This window comes from Petaurus breviceps, unplaced genomic scaffold (genome assembly GCF_028583685.1).
Source record: "Petaurus breviceps papuanus isolate PSGF00001 unplaced genomic scaffold, PetGlider_PUasm1.0 90977, whole genome shotgun sequence".
Lineage (NCBI taxonomy): Eukaryota > Metazoa > Chordata > Mammalia > Diprotodontia > Petauridae > Petaurus > Petaurus breviceps.
The window spans coordinates 48,939,934-48,955,877 of NW_027187391.1; the positions used below are offsets into that span (position 1 = coordinate 48,939,934).

The window sequence follows — 15,944 nt, forward strand, 5'->3', positions numbered from 1 at the left end:
CGTGATGAGGAGGGAAAGGGAGGTGTGATGGGCAGAACCAATTTTCTTTTAATGCCCAGTTAGATTTTCCGGGGTCCTTAATTTAACCCTCAGCCCATGAATTAAAAAAAAATTTGATTGCTATTTGGATGTACTGTAATTGGTGTCCATTTTAACCATATGCATTTTATTTAGGGAGTTAAAATTATTATTCTGAGGGAGTGATCCATAGGCTTCACCAGAGTGCCTCAGGGGTTCCAGGACAAAAAAGTTAAGAATCCCAGAATTAGAAGCTTGGTGCCGGATTAAAGGATCTGGGGTTCGGGTCCTTTTTTAGTTTCATTGTTCAGAGCGATGCCTTCAGCAGTACTTCCCTCCTGTTGCAAATGACCAAATTGCAGATCGTGAAGGATCTTATCTGGTTTTATTTTTCTTAAGTTGCTAGTAGGGGGTTGTTTATTTAAGTTACTTTGCCCTTTTGAAAAAGCGGAGGGGGTGGTGCTGTTCCAGGTGATGTCAACTCATTTACATAGAGCTTTCCTCACTAGGACCTCTTAGGCTAGCTTGCAGGTATCCACATAATGATACAGGCTTATATCTCAGTGTGTATACATGTGTATATGTATATACATGCATATTCACAGACACACATATATAATCCTAAATAGTCTGTTTATAAATGTAAAGATTGTGATTAATTGCCACGTGCTCAAAAGAGAATGTGAGATCTATAAACAGTAAAGAATGTGTTTGAGACATGTTTGGTCTCATTAGAGAATCGGCTCAGGTTACTACTTGAGGTGGGATAGTTTGAAGCAGCACTTATGCTGCATAAGAGCTGAGAGTCTAGGTATTTGAAATTTTGAATTGTTTTTTTGGAATCCATTCTTTGATCTGGTGAAGACCTTAGAGTATTGTTTCGTTAAGTCGTCCGTGGCACGAATATCTTAAAAACAGCTCTTTGAAAAAAAGAGGGGAAGGGGGAATGGAAAATAATTTTTATTTCTGGAGGACTTTTAAAAAAGCACTTCATATTCTTTATTTGTTTAGGAAAGCAGCTCTGTGACTTTTGGTTCATTCAGGGAGGTGGTAGAATTTAAAGTTTCTACTAAAATGTTTTAGGTGACCATATATAACATTAGTTTATGTAAAAAGTAAAATTTTGTTAGTGGTGCTAGAAAGTTTTAAAGGCATATTTTTGTAATTGGCATTAGTAATTTGGGAAAAACCTTATATAAAAATAATGCCACTTTTAGAATTGAGGTAAAGGGAATATTTGTATAAAGAGGGATGTTCTCATTGTTCATTAATGATTTGCCATTTGATTGTCTTTGCTTTTGAAACCTCCTAGTATAAAACCCAAACATTTAAATAGCTTCTTATAAAAACAGACACTTTTCCTCTTACTAGTTTCTCTATTACTTTTGGAAATAATGCTATGTTCTGAGGACTTAAGAAATCAATTTTAATTCTGGGAGAGAAGCCACTCTGTCACCATATATCATGCTGATTCACCCTCTAGTATTTTAAAGATATTTTTCTTAAACTCTTGAGCCTTTACCGTCTGTAACAAAGACTTTGATTCTGGCTATGGCAATTATAATAGTCCAGGTCCAGGTTTGATATCTTTTTTTTCCATGGTAATCCACTTCCCTCAGTACTTGTGCTGTTCTATGAACACAAAAGGCATTCAGTAAATGTTGATTAAATTGCTTTCAGTTCTTTTTAAATGAGTTTTTGAAAATACCTAGGTATTGCAGTTTCCTTTACACACTTGATCTGAATGAGTACAGATGTCATGAATAAAACATGTTAGTGCTGGGAACCTTAGTATTCATTTTTTTTTTTTAGTTCGGGAGAATTAATAGTAGTGTATTCATTTATAATACTTTTAAGTCATTATTTGTTCAGAGCAAGGATCTTTTCTTGTTGATGATGTTGTTTACCAAGATGTGATCTAATTGAGTTGATAGAGTTTAAAAGTTCAAATTTTCTTTTGGAGTGTGCACATGAAAGATAAAGAGTGATGTCATAGCATCTCTGCACTGAAGAACATTTTTTGAACACACTGTTTATGGCACTATTTTGATATAGATTAATAAATGCTGACTATATTTTGGCTTACTTTTAACATTTCTTTTTTCCTTTATAAGCATTAGGAAAGTTTTTTGTTGTTAATACTGAGTACTTTTTAAAAACTTAATGACAAAGTGGCAAAATAAAAAAGTTATATGGTAGGGAGGTTTTTGAAAATGTATAAACCCAATAAAACTTGTTAAACTGGAGTATGACCTTAAATATTTTGATACATTTGGGATTTAACTGATGTATTTCTTCTAGTGATGCAGCTGATAATCTTTCCCCAGCTTTACATCTTATTGTCCATGACCTCTCATAAATATTTCAGTAGGAATCCATGCAACATGCTAGGGTCTTTAAATCTTTTGACATTGTGTAGATGCCAATGGACTGCCATTTAGCCCTTGCTCTTTCCTCATGACTAACCAGACTCTATTTCCAGTCATGAATCTCTCTGATGATCCCCTTTATTCCACTTCTTGTGTTAGTTCCTTGTTTGTAATATACTGTGGCCTGTTTATGTCCACTGTGCTTCTTTTATGTCCTTTTGGGTAACCTGCAAGTTGAATTCTTTGTCAACTATGGTATTCCAAGACTTGCTTTACTAAAAAGAATATTGATCTTAAAAGATGTCCATTTGTTTTAGGGGGGACAATGTCATTAAAAAAAGTAGCACTGTACCATGTCCTAAAAAAAATCCAGTCCCCTCTTCTCCTAACATTCTGTTCTGGGTCCAGTTCATTGGTCATCTAAAGTAATCTGTTCAAGATATCTATATCTATATATCTACATACTATTCAAGATATGTATGCTGTATGAGTTGTTTGTCCAATTGCTTAGTATATCTGAACAGTGGATATTCTTTATCCACTTCAGTTTTTCTTTATGTTAGTCTGAATTATCTTGTTATTTTTCATCCCATTTAGGATACTCTACTGTTCTAGGTTTTGATACAGTCTATCAGCATGATATTGTTCACAGGTATCATCTTGATCACCTCCTATTTTATGGAAAATCCTACCATTTGCAGTCTGGCATGGAGAAAAAGACAGAAGAATCTTTAGCAAGTATATATCCCCCAGTTTTTTTCCTTGCTTGGTGATTATTATCAGAGTGTCATAGGACAAAGTTATTTCTGTTATATTTTCAGGGATTCTTACATGATTTTGATATTTGCATGGGAGAGACCTTTTTTGACAAGACTCTTCAAGGCAATATTTTGTTCTACTAGATTCAGTGTTTTTTTGTAGTCTTAACATAGTGGATTTATCTATTTTCTAAATTTTTTTTTTGTCAGTTGTGAGATAGTGAAGATGTGGTTTGCTATGGAATATTGCTTTGTAAAGGACCACCTCTTTCCTTCTCAAACTTTCATTAAGAATTTCCTTCTTGGGTTGGCTAGATGGTGTAGTGAATAGAGCACCAGCCCTGGAGTCAGGAGGACCTGGGTTCAAATTCAGCTTCAGGCACTTAACACTTACTAGCTGTGTGACCTTGGGCAAGTCATTTAACCCCAACTGTCCTGCCCTTCCCCCAAAAAAGAATTTCCTTCTTATATGTGTAGATTATTCTTATAAGGACTTAGTAAAAATGGGAAGAGACATCTGAATTTAGTCATATATTTTTACTCATTTTGGGGGGATAATAAAGTACGTAATTTTCCCCAAGCATGATAAATATTCTTTTTTTTCCCTGATATCTTGAGAATCAGTTCCTCACTAACTGCAAGATTATGTTGCTTTCTTCACAATCTTTTGTTCATATGTGATCTAGTACATTGTGAGGTAGGCTTTGAATACCATTTTTTGAAACTTTTTGAAGAGAAGCCTAAGCGTTTGGCATCATGGCCATGTTTCATGGTGACAAAGAAAAAGACAAAAATGTCTTTAGTCCTTTCTGTACCTTACTACTTAGGAAAAGGAGAAATTGGGCTCTGTGTACTAAAAACATTAAGTTTTTAGACTGTCTAGAACTATGGATATACTTCTGGAGAAACCAAATCAGTATAAATCTTGCTATTCTCATAACTGAAACCAGAAGACAAAATGAAGGTGCATTTAAGAAATGACACAAATTTTCCTTGAGAGGCAAATATAAGGTGGCACTGAATGAATCATTTGTCCAAAGGCAACAAGAAACATTATATCACAGGACTTTTCATCATCTTTTATGCTTTCACAAATCATCATTTATTATTTAATCATCATTTATGCTTTCACAAAAAGATGCACATGAAAATAGTTGCAGCTTGTGTGCTAATATCTGTTGCAGTGGATGAAGTTGAGAAATTCTGTGAAAAACTCAGTAATTTCTCCAAATTAAATAAGCATGTTCTTTAATAAATCTTATGACTTAAATGTAATGAAATGCCCACCTAGAGGAGTGGAGTAAACAAAATTGGAAAAATTGCTTGTGTAAGAAACAGGAGACACTGAAGGCTTGTAGATTCTATAAAAGCCTCATGTTTATCATGAATAGTTTTTTTTTTTCTAGTAGGGAGATGCTGGATATGTTGAGCATGAAATAGTATGAGAAAAAATGAAATTGATGTTATTTTTAAAAATAAATTTTTAAATCAGCCAAAAAAGTCCAACCTTTCCACTTTCTCTTCCCCAAGATAAAAAAAAATAAAGATTAAAATGTTTTTATAAATGAAATGAGAGTGCTTAAGGACCCCTTCCAAGGAAGAAAGAAAAACAAAACCCCTGTTACAAACAGGCATAAATCAAGCAATACAAATTTCCTAATTGGCCATGTTCAAAAACAACTACATCCCATCATACACTGTATCTTTAGCATGTTTTATTGTGAGTCCTTTGGAATTGTAGTTGCTCATTACTTTAATTACAGTTTCTAAGTTCCAAAGTTGTTTGTCTTTACAGTATTGTTTTCACAAAAATTGTTTTCCTGGTTCTATTCATGTTACTCTGTTAATTCATGTAAGTTTTTTCAGATTTCTCAGAAACTGCCCTTTTCATTTCCTATAGCATGATAGTGTTCCATCATATTTATATATCATAATTGTTCAGCCATTCCCCAGTTGCTGGGTAGCCCCTCAGTTTCTAATTCTTTGCCACCACAAAAAGAGCTATAAATATATTTCTAAATTCATAGAATTTGTTTTGCTTAGGATTAATCCTTCCCTGAAACTATCTTCCCTTCTCCCTTTCCCCTGTGTCGAGTGAAGTATATTTCTGTACCCAAATCTATATCTGTGCATTCTTCCTCCCTTTGACTGGGTAAGGTGAGAGTGAGGTTCGGTTGCTAGCCACTCACGCACCCCCTTTCCTCCTTGTTGTATAGACCTCAGAGGGGATACTTCTATCATCTCTCTATATTAGAACATAAATAGTATATCCTGTTTTGTCCCTTACGCCTTTTTATTCATGTTTACCTTTTTATGTGTCTTTTAACTCCTGTGTTTGAACTTCAGTTTCTACACATCTCAGAACTTTTCATCAGGAATGTTTGGAAGTACTTTACTTCGTTAAAATCCATTTTACCCTCATAGGATTATATTAATATTTTCTGGATAAGTTATTCTGGGTTATAAGCCTAGATATTTTGCCTTCGGGAACATTGTATTCCAAGTTCTCTACTCTTTTAGAATGGTGGGTTTCTAAGTCATGTGTGATCCTGACTATGGTTCCTGGATACATGAATTTTCCTTTCTGGTTATTTGCAGTATTTATTCTTGGATATGGAAGCGTTGGATTATTTGCCGTAACATTCTGGGAAGTTTTAATTTTGTAGTATCTTTTATTGTTGGATTCTATTTTTATTTTTCTATTTTGTTCTAAGAAATCTGGGCAGTTTTATTTCTTAAAATAGTCTTCTTAAAGACTATGATTTCTTAAAAAGTCTTCTTGACTTTTTGGTCATGCTTTCAGGTAGTTTGGTGATTCTTAAATTATCTTTTCTTGATCAATTTTTCTTTTTTTTAAATTTTAAAATTTTTTTTGCTCTTTGGAGGGGGGAAGGCAGGGCAATTGGGGTTAAGTGACTTGCCCAAGGTCACACACCTAGTAAGTGTTCAGTGTCTGAGACTGGATTTGAACTCAGGTCCTCCCGACTCCAGGGCCGGTACTGTATTCACTGTGCCATCTAGTCGCCCCTTGATCAGTTTTTCTAGACATATATTTTTGCTATGATATATTTTACACTTTCTCTATTTTTGGTCTTTTGACTTTATTTTAATATTTCTTATTGTATAATGAAATTATTTTCTTTTGTTTCATCCATTCTGATTTTCAGGGAGTTTGTTGCTTGGGCAAGGTTTCGCACCTCTTCTTGCGAGTCCTTAAGTACCTTTCCTATTCTTTCTTCCATAGCCTTTATATTTCTCTTCCAATTTTTTCCTCTAACACTCTTTATTTCACTTATAAAAAACAATTTTTTTCCTTCTTTCCCCCTTCTTAACTCTTGATTCACTTTTTTCTAGATATTTTAGTTGAATTTGTGTCTAATCTGTGTTTTTCTTTGAGGTTTTGCTTATTGATTTGGAGTAATTTTTTTTTAAGGGCTTGTGTCTTGAGCATCCTGCTCACCACAATAACTTTTTAGTCTGTTCTTTTTTGTTGTTGTTTGGTCATTCTTCTAGACTGTTTTTTGACTTTAGACTTTATTTTAGGGTTAGGGTCTGTACACTTCTGGAGGGAATGATTAGTTTGGTTCTGTTGCTTCTTGGAGTATTGAATGTTTTGCTATTCTGAAATCTCAAGGACAACTTAGGCTAGAGACCTCTAAATTTTTAGTGCTCCCAGAGTGAATGAGGTCTGATCATTGTTTCCTCGTCTGAGCTTGATAGGTTACTGACCTGGGTTCAGTTCTCAGCATTTGAAATTTCAGAAGACTGCTGCTTTACTCAGCCACTATTGGCCAACTTCTCTTTGGTCTGGATTTCCTTCGTTGATTATTACCTTGCAGTCCTCAGAAGCCAGAACTGAGACCCTGGTCCCACTTTTGGGGTCTGAGCAACAGAGTTGCTAATTGCTTCTGAAATTTGTGCCTCACTCAGTACATTCACAGTCTAGGGCTCTCCTACTCACCAGCACAGGTCTCTTCCTCACTCCTCCCTGAATCTGTGACTTGGATGGAACTGGCTAGTGAGAAACAGAGCTACTGTTTAGTACCTGTTCTTGCATGCTGTGTAAGTTTAGACTCCATGTTGTCTTTTGTGCACAGAGTCTCTTTGCCTGGAATCAGATCCCTCTCATCTTCCTATCCTAATTGGGTTGAAAAATGGCTTACTTTCTTGTATATTTTTCTATGGATTTTTTGGGCTAGTTGAGGGAAGGGTGTGAGCTCACTGTACTTTTTCCTTATACTCTACCATCTTGGCTCTCCCCAGATTGACTATATTTTTATAGGAAATGACTAGTTACTAATGTTAGTGACCTTTCAGAATCATTTGTGTATAGTTCCACCACTAGCTCGTAAGAGCAAAGATCAAATCAGTACCAACTTAGAAGAATACAAATAAAAAGGTATTATATACGACTGTGGCATCTCCAGTCCTATTTATTGATACATGTTGTTGACACCCTGAATTATCAAAATAGAATAAAATAAACAGTGACACTGTCACCTTTTCCATAAGAAGTTTAATATATGTATATTTTAATTTGCCACAATGAGAAGATCAAAAAAACCTAGAAACTATCTCACCCAGAAAGCAATTGATCTCCTTGACATGAAGAAACAATTTGCAACCAAAGGTAATCATGCATTAGAATATAAACTCTATTTATTAAATTTCCTGGATGAGGACAGCAGAAGATTACAGAATTGCCTCATCCTCCAAGACAGTGAGAGACTCAAGATTCACAAGAAGCTTGGTGGAGAGATTCAACTATGCAAATTTTTTATGAGGGAATTTGAAGTTGAAACTAGAAGGTAAATATCAGGGTGATAGAAAGTGGAAGCTATCTGTAAAGATTTTTGTTAACAAAGCTCTTCAACAATGATGGTAGAGGGGGCAGCTAGGTGGCACAGTGCATGAAGCACCGGCCCCAGAGTCAGGAGGACCTGAGTTCAAGTGTGGCCTCAGACACTTAACACAAAATGAGCCGTGTGACCTTGGGCAAGTCGCTTAACCCCAATTGCCCTTCCTTCCCCCTCCAAAAAAAGCAAACAAACAATGATGGTGGAACACCATTGTATTTGAACTCTTAAAACACAGTGGTGCTGCATGGAGAAATAGAAATGGCAACCAAAATGATAAAAAATAAATTTTAGAAGGATATCTGAAGTTAAGATAGTAATATGGTATGGTATTTGTTTTTTAAAATGCCCTAGTTTTTTTTTCTTGTTTGTAATTTTTGGTAACTGATTTTTTTCAGATAACAGGTGGGAGAAAGCATTTTGAAAAACATTAAGTTACACAAATGTTTTTTTAAAGTAGTTTTTGTAAAGCATTTAAAAATAATTTTCTTATATTAATGAATTCATAAGGAGAACGTACTATGTAATTGTTTTAGATTTTTAAAAACCTTTGATATCTATAATAGTTTTGATTTCATGCATTATAAAAGATCAAACATTAGTGTGGTCAAACTTGTAAAACTATTAACTTTACAAATAAACTCAGTTTTTAAGGTTTAAATTAGTACAAATTCATCAAGTTCTTTTTCTGTCAAGTTCTTGGTAGAAAATAATTTTCAAGATGTTGATTTGAAAACAAATTCGTCCTTCTCTTCTTGTCTTGAGTAGTTAAGTCATCTTAATTCTTCCCCCTTAGGAGAACTAGAAATTAGATATATCAGAAGTCTAGTTATACTGTAACTAGATTATGCTTAGTAGCAATTTTACACACCTTTCTGAAATTCCTTAAATGTACATGCATAAGCTAGATAAACTAATTTTTTTTTTAACTGGTTTCTGCCTAGATAATGAAACTGCTGTCTATACATTAATGCCAATGGTTATGGCTGACCAGCATAGGTGAGTATTTCTTTTAAAGACTAATACAATTTTTAGGGTTACCTGAATAATTACAAAAAAAACCTTGGAATTTTAGATCTAGAAGTGAACTTGGATGCAGTCTAATTTAATGTTTTATTTTACATATAAGAGAAATTAGGGACAAGAAAGTTTCAGATTTGTCCTAGGTAAAATTGCTAACATTTGTCTAAAATTTTCCTTTGTTATGTACCTTTTCTTTAAAACACAAATTTACTGTTAGGGCAGACAACTAGTGGAATGACCTTAGACGAATCAGTTATCTTAATTTTACAGATGATGGTAATAGCAAGAATAGTCAATATTTATATAATGCTAAATGAGATGTTGTTGGACTGTATTCAATTAAAAATATGCCTATTATGTGCAAAATATGGTGCTACGGTACAAATAAACAATTCCTTCCCTTAAGGAGCTTATGTCCTGTCAGCATGTACACAGAAAAAAGTGAGGTAATTTGATATTACTAGGGTTCTTTAAGATTTTAAGATTCTGTAATTAAGATATTTTGACTTTAATCACTTAAAACTATACTAAGATTTTTGGGACACCCTGTAATAACCCATTCCATGGAAATAGATGTTTGGCTAGTTAACAATGGGCTACTAAGATGTAACTTGAGATAGAAGGGTCATGGTGGGTAAGTAGGTGCAGACCTAATTCAGAGATTATAGAAATGTAAGAAAGCATATTTTCTTAATGTATTGCTGTCTTGATGTTCTGCTCTTTGTGAAGAATTGTTGGCTATTTAGATTGATACCTATGCCAGATTGATATCTAGATATGAGATGATTGGCATTTAAAATTGGAGGAGAAACTGCTCACCTGTAGATTAGTTTATGATCTTGCCTTTACGTGTAGGCAAAAGAGAAAGAGACACAGAAACACACAGACAGAGACAGACAGACAGACAGAAGGAAGATATAGATTTTATAATAGCTTGGTGATTCAGACAAAATTTAGATATGGGGTCACAAATCCCACATCAGGCATGTGTTGTATGTGTGCAGTTCCTCTAGCCTAACTCCCTTGCAGTAGAAACCACTTTAGGTGGCTTCAGAGTAAAGAATATGTCAGTTTTAATAATCAGGATTGGAACCTTCTGGTCCCTAGTTTAATTGACTATGTCAAGTACTTTTTGACAGTAATACTGCTTTGGGCACATTTCTACACTTCAGAGAATGACTTCTCCTTTGGGGCTATGGCTACCTCATTCTTGGATATTTGATAAGGAGAGCTGAAAAACTGAACTGTGCTTTAGTCTTTTGATTTTGTTTCTGTGTAGATCTGTTTCAGAACTGTTATCCAATTCAAAGTTTGATGTCAATTATGCATTTGGACGAGTGAAAAGAAGCTTACTTCACATTGCTGCAAAGTAAGATATAACTTGGTTTGGGTGAATAAATGTGGTTTGTTGTTTCTTTACCTTTTCTTGATTGCCTTCATTTTTTTTTTTTTTTGTTATTCTGGAATGTGACCAATGATACAGACATGAACTACTACCAGATTCTGGGTTGAACCTGTACCAAGATTGTAGTCTGGGTGGAATGTAGATTCTCTTTGTGATGAACTGAATAAGAACTGTGCAACTAAATTTGCTTTTTTTCTTTTTGAATTAGAGAAATGATTCAAATTATTGAAAACTTAGAATTAACTTTAAAATAGTTGTCATTTGGAAATAATGTTAGCTGTAATTTGAAGTCATTGACTTTTATCATCTATGACGGAGATTTGTCTTAGGTTAGATGGACATTTAGCTAGATTGTCCCATTGCTTATTACTAATAGAAAGTTAGAGTTTTGTAAAGTGTTTCTATGACACTTTCAATTCAAAAAGTAATAATGAAGTAATCATTAAAGCAGTGTATATACATACATTAGTACAGATTTATGTATTTTCTGGAGTTAGGAACTTTGGTTAAAACAAGCTACTACTTAATTGATATCCTAGTAGAAATAGAATGTTTTACCTTCATGGAGTAGGTGTAGGATTTTAAAGTAAGTGACCATAGGATATACTTAATTTTTGACCTTTAGATATCAAATTAATCAACATACTTGCTTTAGTTATTGAAAGAATATGAACTTTTAATTTTGTTTCAGTTGTGGATCAGTCGAATGCTTGGTTCTGCTGTTAAAAAAAGGAGCAAATCCTAACTATCAAGATATTTCAGGGTGTACACCCCTTCATCTGGCAGCTAGAAATGGGTAAAATGATTTTTCTAAATAACTTGTTTCTTATAATATATTCAATGATTTTCAGTTATCTTTAATTAGTGATTTTTAATATTTAGCTTGTGGAAGTCATGTAAACATGTAAATATCAGTTTTAATGTAAAATTTTTCTTAAAGACATAGGTTAGAATTTTTCATATCAAGGAAGAAAAAAAATTATTAATTGCTTATTGTGTGCCAAGTACTATGCTAAGTGCTTTACAAATCTTATCTCATTTGATCCCCACGAAGTCTGAGGCCAGACTTAAACTCAGGTCTTTTTCACTCCAGGCTTGGAGCCAAGTACTTAGCTGCCTCAAGAAATGAAGACTGTCAAGAAAAGTGAAATGAGTATCACTAATTCATATGGTTATTAAATGTTTTTGGATACAGTTATGGTTGAACATTATATTCATCGGTCTTTTATAAGTTTTCCTTTTCATTAGAGACACTGTGGTGTAATGGTAAGAGAATTGGCCTTAAAGCCAGGAAAACCTAGGTTCAAATCCTGCATTGTGCACATATTAGCTAGGTGACTTTACATTTAGCTAGGTGTCACTTAACCTCTTAGTGTTCGAGATGACTCTTTTAAAATTAGAGTTCTTGATTTTTTTTTTTAATATCATTAACCACTTTGACATTCTAGTGAAACCTATGGATCCCTTCACAAAATAATGTTTTTAAATGTGTAAAATAACACCCACAGGGTTACAAAGGAAACTGCTATATGTTGTCTTTTATATATATATGTGTGTGTGTGTATACACATACATATATACATATATATGTGTATACACACACATATATACATACATATATGTACATATACTAATCAGAATATCATAAAAACAAGTTTATGGAGCTCAGGTGAACAAGCTTCCTCTAATCAATACAGGTCAGTCAATACCTCCTCTACCACCTAAGAATCTTAGAGCATAGGGTTAATATATGTAGTGGATAACTAGCTGTCTTAGGAAAATCTGTAGATATGAACAGTTAGTTATTTCACTAAATTTTTATAGTCTAATCAGAAGCTAAAATAACAGATTGCCTCACAGTATGGATAAAAACAAGTTCAATCCTTTTGTCACTATAGCAGGAGATTCAAGCAGGTGACTCAGTGTGAATGATATGGACGTGGTCCCAGTATTGAAAGGCACAATGTTTTCTGGATTTGTCTACTAGAAAGAATCCTTATAAACTGTTCTTCAAAAACAAAGACTTGACAAATAGCACATAAAAATGAGTCATTTTAATCATTAGGTCTGCCAATATTAGACTCTCTTTGGGAGGAGGTCTTCATTAGATTAGTTTAGAAGATAAAGAAATAAAGTAGAGAGAGCAAGTGATTTACACAGCAAGTCAGTGGAAGAAAATAAATTAGAAAAAAAATGAATTAGAATTGGTTTATGATACCTAGCCTTACTTGTAGGTTAGTTTTTTAATATTTAATTGATTTAAAAAATAAAGGCAAAATTTAAAAGCCACTCTATATAGTGGGTGATATTTTTAGAGGCCTAACCTTTTCTAACATTATATAATTTAACATGATGTAGTTTGACCATAGATTATATAATTAAGAATATCTTTAGAACATAATTTGGTCTGTGTTAACAAGTATCATTAAAATATCTGGTTACATAGCTACAAGCCCAATTGCTTTAAGCAAATGTGCCAAGTGAGGGACAGTTAGGCAAAATAGGACTACTTTCACATTATCTATTAGTAGCCCCACTTCTCTCCTATATGTGTTGTATGTACCTCAACTGTCTCTGTTCTAATGAGTAGTATGGTCTTCCTAGCCTATTATAATATTTCTCTGCCTTTATAAGTGCTACTTTTGGTAAGTTTACTTTCCAGTTCCGTTTTACAATAATTTTTTCCTGTATCTGATTATGGACTTCATAACTACATCATGATCATGATAATAATTACAGCTAATACATAGTGCTTCAGTATTTGCAAAATGCTTTACAGACATCTAATTTGATTCTCAAAATAACTGGCAGGTAGGTATCTTATCCCCATCTTACAGAAGGAAACAGAGGCAGACAGACTTTAAAGTGATTTACCCAAGGTTATGCAGCTAGTAAGTGTCTGATGCTGCATTTGAACTCAAGGTTTTCCTGATGCCAGGTCTACTCTGCCACTTATCCACATGTTAACTGGTATAATGTATAAATTAGAAAACAGTGGCTCTTTCAGATTTGGAGATTTTGAGAAGATTGCTTATTGTTCAGGTTGTGGACAATATCCTGAATGTTCAGACGCCTAAAGTTTGAAAGATGAGTGTGATACAGTTTAAAGAGTAGGTATTTATAGAATTGTCAATACTTAAATTAATTCAGACTACTCATTGGAAGAACAGATACTGAAGCTGAAACTTAAATAATTTGTCTATATAATGAGAAGACTGGATTCATTGGAAAAAGACTGATGTTGGGAAAGATTGAAGGCAAAAAGAGAAGGGGATGTCAGAGAGTGAGACTGGTAGCTGTTATCATGGAAGCAATGAACATGAGCTTGGATTGACTTTGGGAGATGTGGAGGATAGAAGGGCCTGGCATAGCGTCATGAAGATTTGGACACGACTAAACAATAACAAATGGTGGAATTGATAGGAGAGAGGAAGTGAAGGGCAAGCAGTGCTACATATTGTATCTCCTATCTTTTGTTTTATTTACAGTGTATTTTGAAGGTGGTGCTATAGCACTTCTTTTTCCTCAGCCTCCTTTCTTTATTCTAATACTCTCAAGGTGTATTTCCTGGATCCACTTAGCTTTGTAAACAGGTAACCAACCAGCTGTCTTCTTTGTCAGAGTCTAGGTTGGTAGTCAGTCATTCAATCAACATTACATGCCTGTTGTGTACCAGGCACTGTGCTAAGCACTAGAGATTGAAAGAAAGGCAGGAAAACATTCTCTCCTCTCAAAAAGCCCACAGTCTAATGGGGGAGACAATATGCAAACAACTGTGTACAAACAAGGTATATATAGGCTAAACTGAAAATAATCAACCTAGGGAAGGCACTAGAATTAAAACAGCTAGGGAAAGACTTCCTGTAGAAGATGACATTTTGGCAGGGTCTTCAGGGAAACCAGCAAAAATGCCGGAAACCAAGAGATTGTCTTGTTTGAGGAACAGCAAGGAGGCTAGTGTTACTAGATTGCAGAGTATGTTGATTGTGGGGTGGAGAGTGTAAGGTGTAAGACTGGAAAGGTGGAAATGGGGAGGGCAGGGGCAGGTTATGAATAGTTTCAAAGGCCAAACAGGCTTTTTTCCTTTTTATTTGATCCAGATGGTGATATGGAGTCCAAGAGTTTATTGAGTAGGGGGAGTAGAGCTGTGATCTAGGAAGACCCCTTTGTCATCTGAATGGAGTATAGACTGGAGTGAAGAGACCTTGTGGCAGGGAGACCAACCAGCAGGCTATGGTGGCCCTCCCAAATCTTGTTGTATGGGCAGCGTTTCATATCATTGCAGTGAGGCAACATGCTGAGTTTAGTCAGTTGACCAATGTCCAAATTATAGCTCTGCTGCCTGCTAGCTGAGTTGAGTGACCTGTGTGGCAAGTCATCTAACCTCTCTGCCCTACTTCTCTCATTTGTATGAGTTTTGGACTAGGTTTCTACAGTCTCATTCTGCTCTAAGTCTATGATTTTATGTTCTCTCAAAATCTGTCCTTTTCTCTGAACTTTCATGGTCATTACTTAGGTTTTTATCACTTTGTGCCTGGATACACTGTAATAACCTCCTAATTGGTTTCTCAATTTCCAATCCATTAAATCCATCCTTCATATATTTGCCAAAACAATCTTGCTAAGGCCTTGGGACCATGTATCTCTTCCCTGGCAAAACCATCAGTGGCTCCCTATTCTTTCAGGATAAAACACCTTAGTTTGGCTTTTAAAATCTTCTATAACATGGCTCCAGTCTATATTTCTAAGCTATTTGCTATTAATTACCTTTTTTGTGGTAGTGTTTTTTGTTTTATTTTACTATTATCTTTTAAATATTTCATAATAAAGAACATGGCACTTGATGATCTATCATAATCTTTCAACTGATTGAAATCTGAGTATATTACTTCAAGGAAGCTTTGACTTCCCTTTCCTGAGTGAGATGAAAACTTGATTATTGCCATGTATAGTAGCATATATTTTTATTCCCTAATGTTGGGAGTTGAGGCTCATGGAACACTTGAGTTTGGATTATAGTATCTCTAAAGCCAATTGGGTGTCCACACTAAGTTCATTGCCAGTATGGTGAGTCCCTGGGAATGGAGGATGATTCACCCTATGGAAGGGTTAATGTAGCCATCTTTGAAAAATGGAACATGTTAAATCTTCTGTGCTGATCAGTATTGGATTAAGACCCATGAGTGGCCACCTCTAGCCCACAGTCTAGTGAGGGAATGAGTAGATATAGAGAGACCCAGTTTCAAAGCACTTGCAAAATAAAACAACCCCCCCACTCCAAACAACAATATTAAAAAAAAACTGATTACATATTTTCCTCTCCAGTTATCTGTAAATGAGACCTAATGTTTGATTGTCCAAATCTTAGAAACATTATAATTTTGTATTTCATTTTAAATGATATTAGCTGAGTTTACCGATCAAGTAGGGTAATTATATAACTATGTAGCATCATCAAATATTAGACTTGAATTGATATCTTTGTAAAATACCCTTCTTATTCTGTGCTTGGTGT

At 34.6% G+C, this 15,944-nt stretch overlaps 1 protein-coding gene across 3 annotated transcripts in view; it reads left to right on the top strand.

Annotated features, from left to right (window-relative positions):
• Nucleotides 1–15,944, top strand: part of HACE1 (HECT domain and ankyrin repeat containing E3 ubiquitin protein ligase 1) — a 100,667-nt gene that overhangs the window by 646 nt on the left and 84,077 nt on the right. For all 3 annotated transcript variants that reach the window (XM_069077142.1, XM_069077140.1, XM_069077141.1), the window contains exons 2-4: nucleotides 8,946–9,000; nucleotides 10,304–10,393; nucleotides 11,121–11,225. In XM_069077142.1, coding sequence (XP_068933243.1) covers nucleotides 8,946–9,000; nucleotides 10,304–10,393; nucleotides 11,121–11,225 — 250 coding nt within the window. The remainder of the gene's footprint in view (nucleotides 1–8,945; nucleotides 9,001–10,303; nucleotides 10,394–11,120; nucleotides 11,226–15,944) is intronic.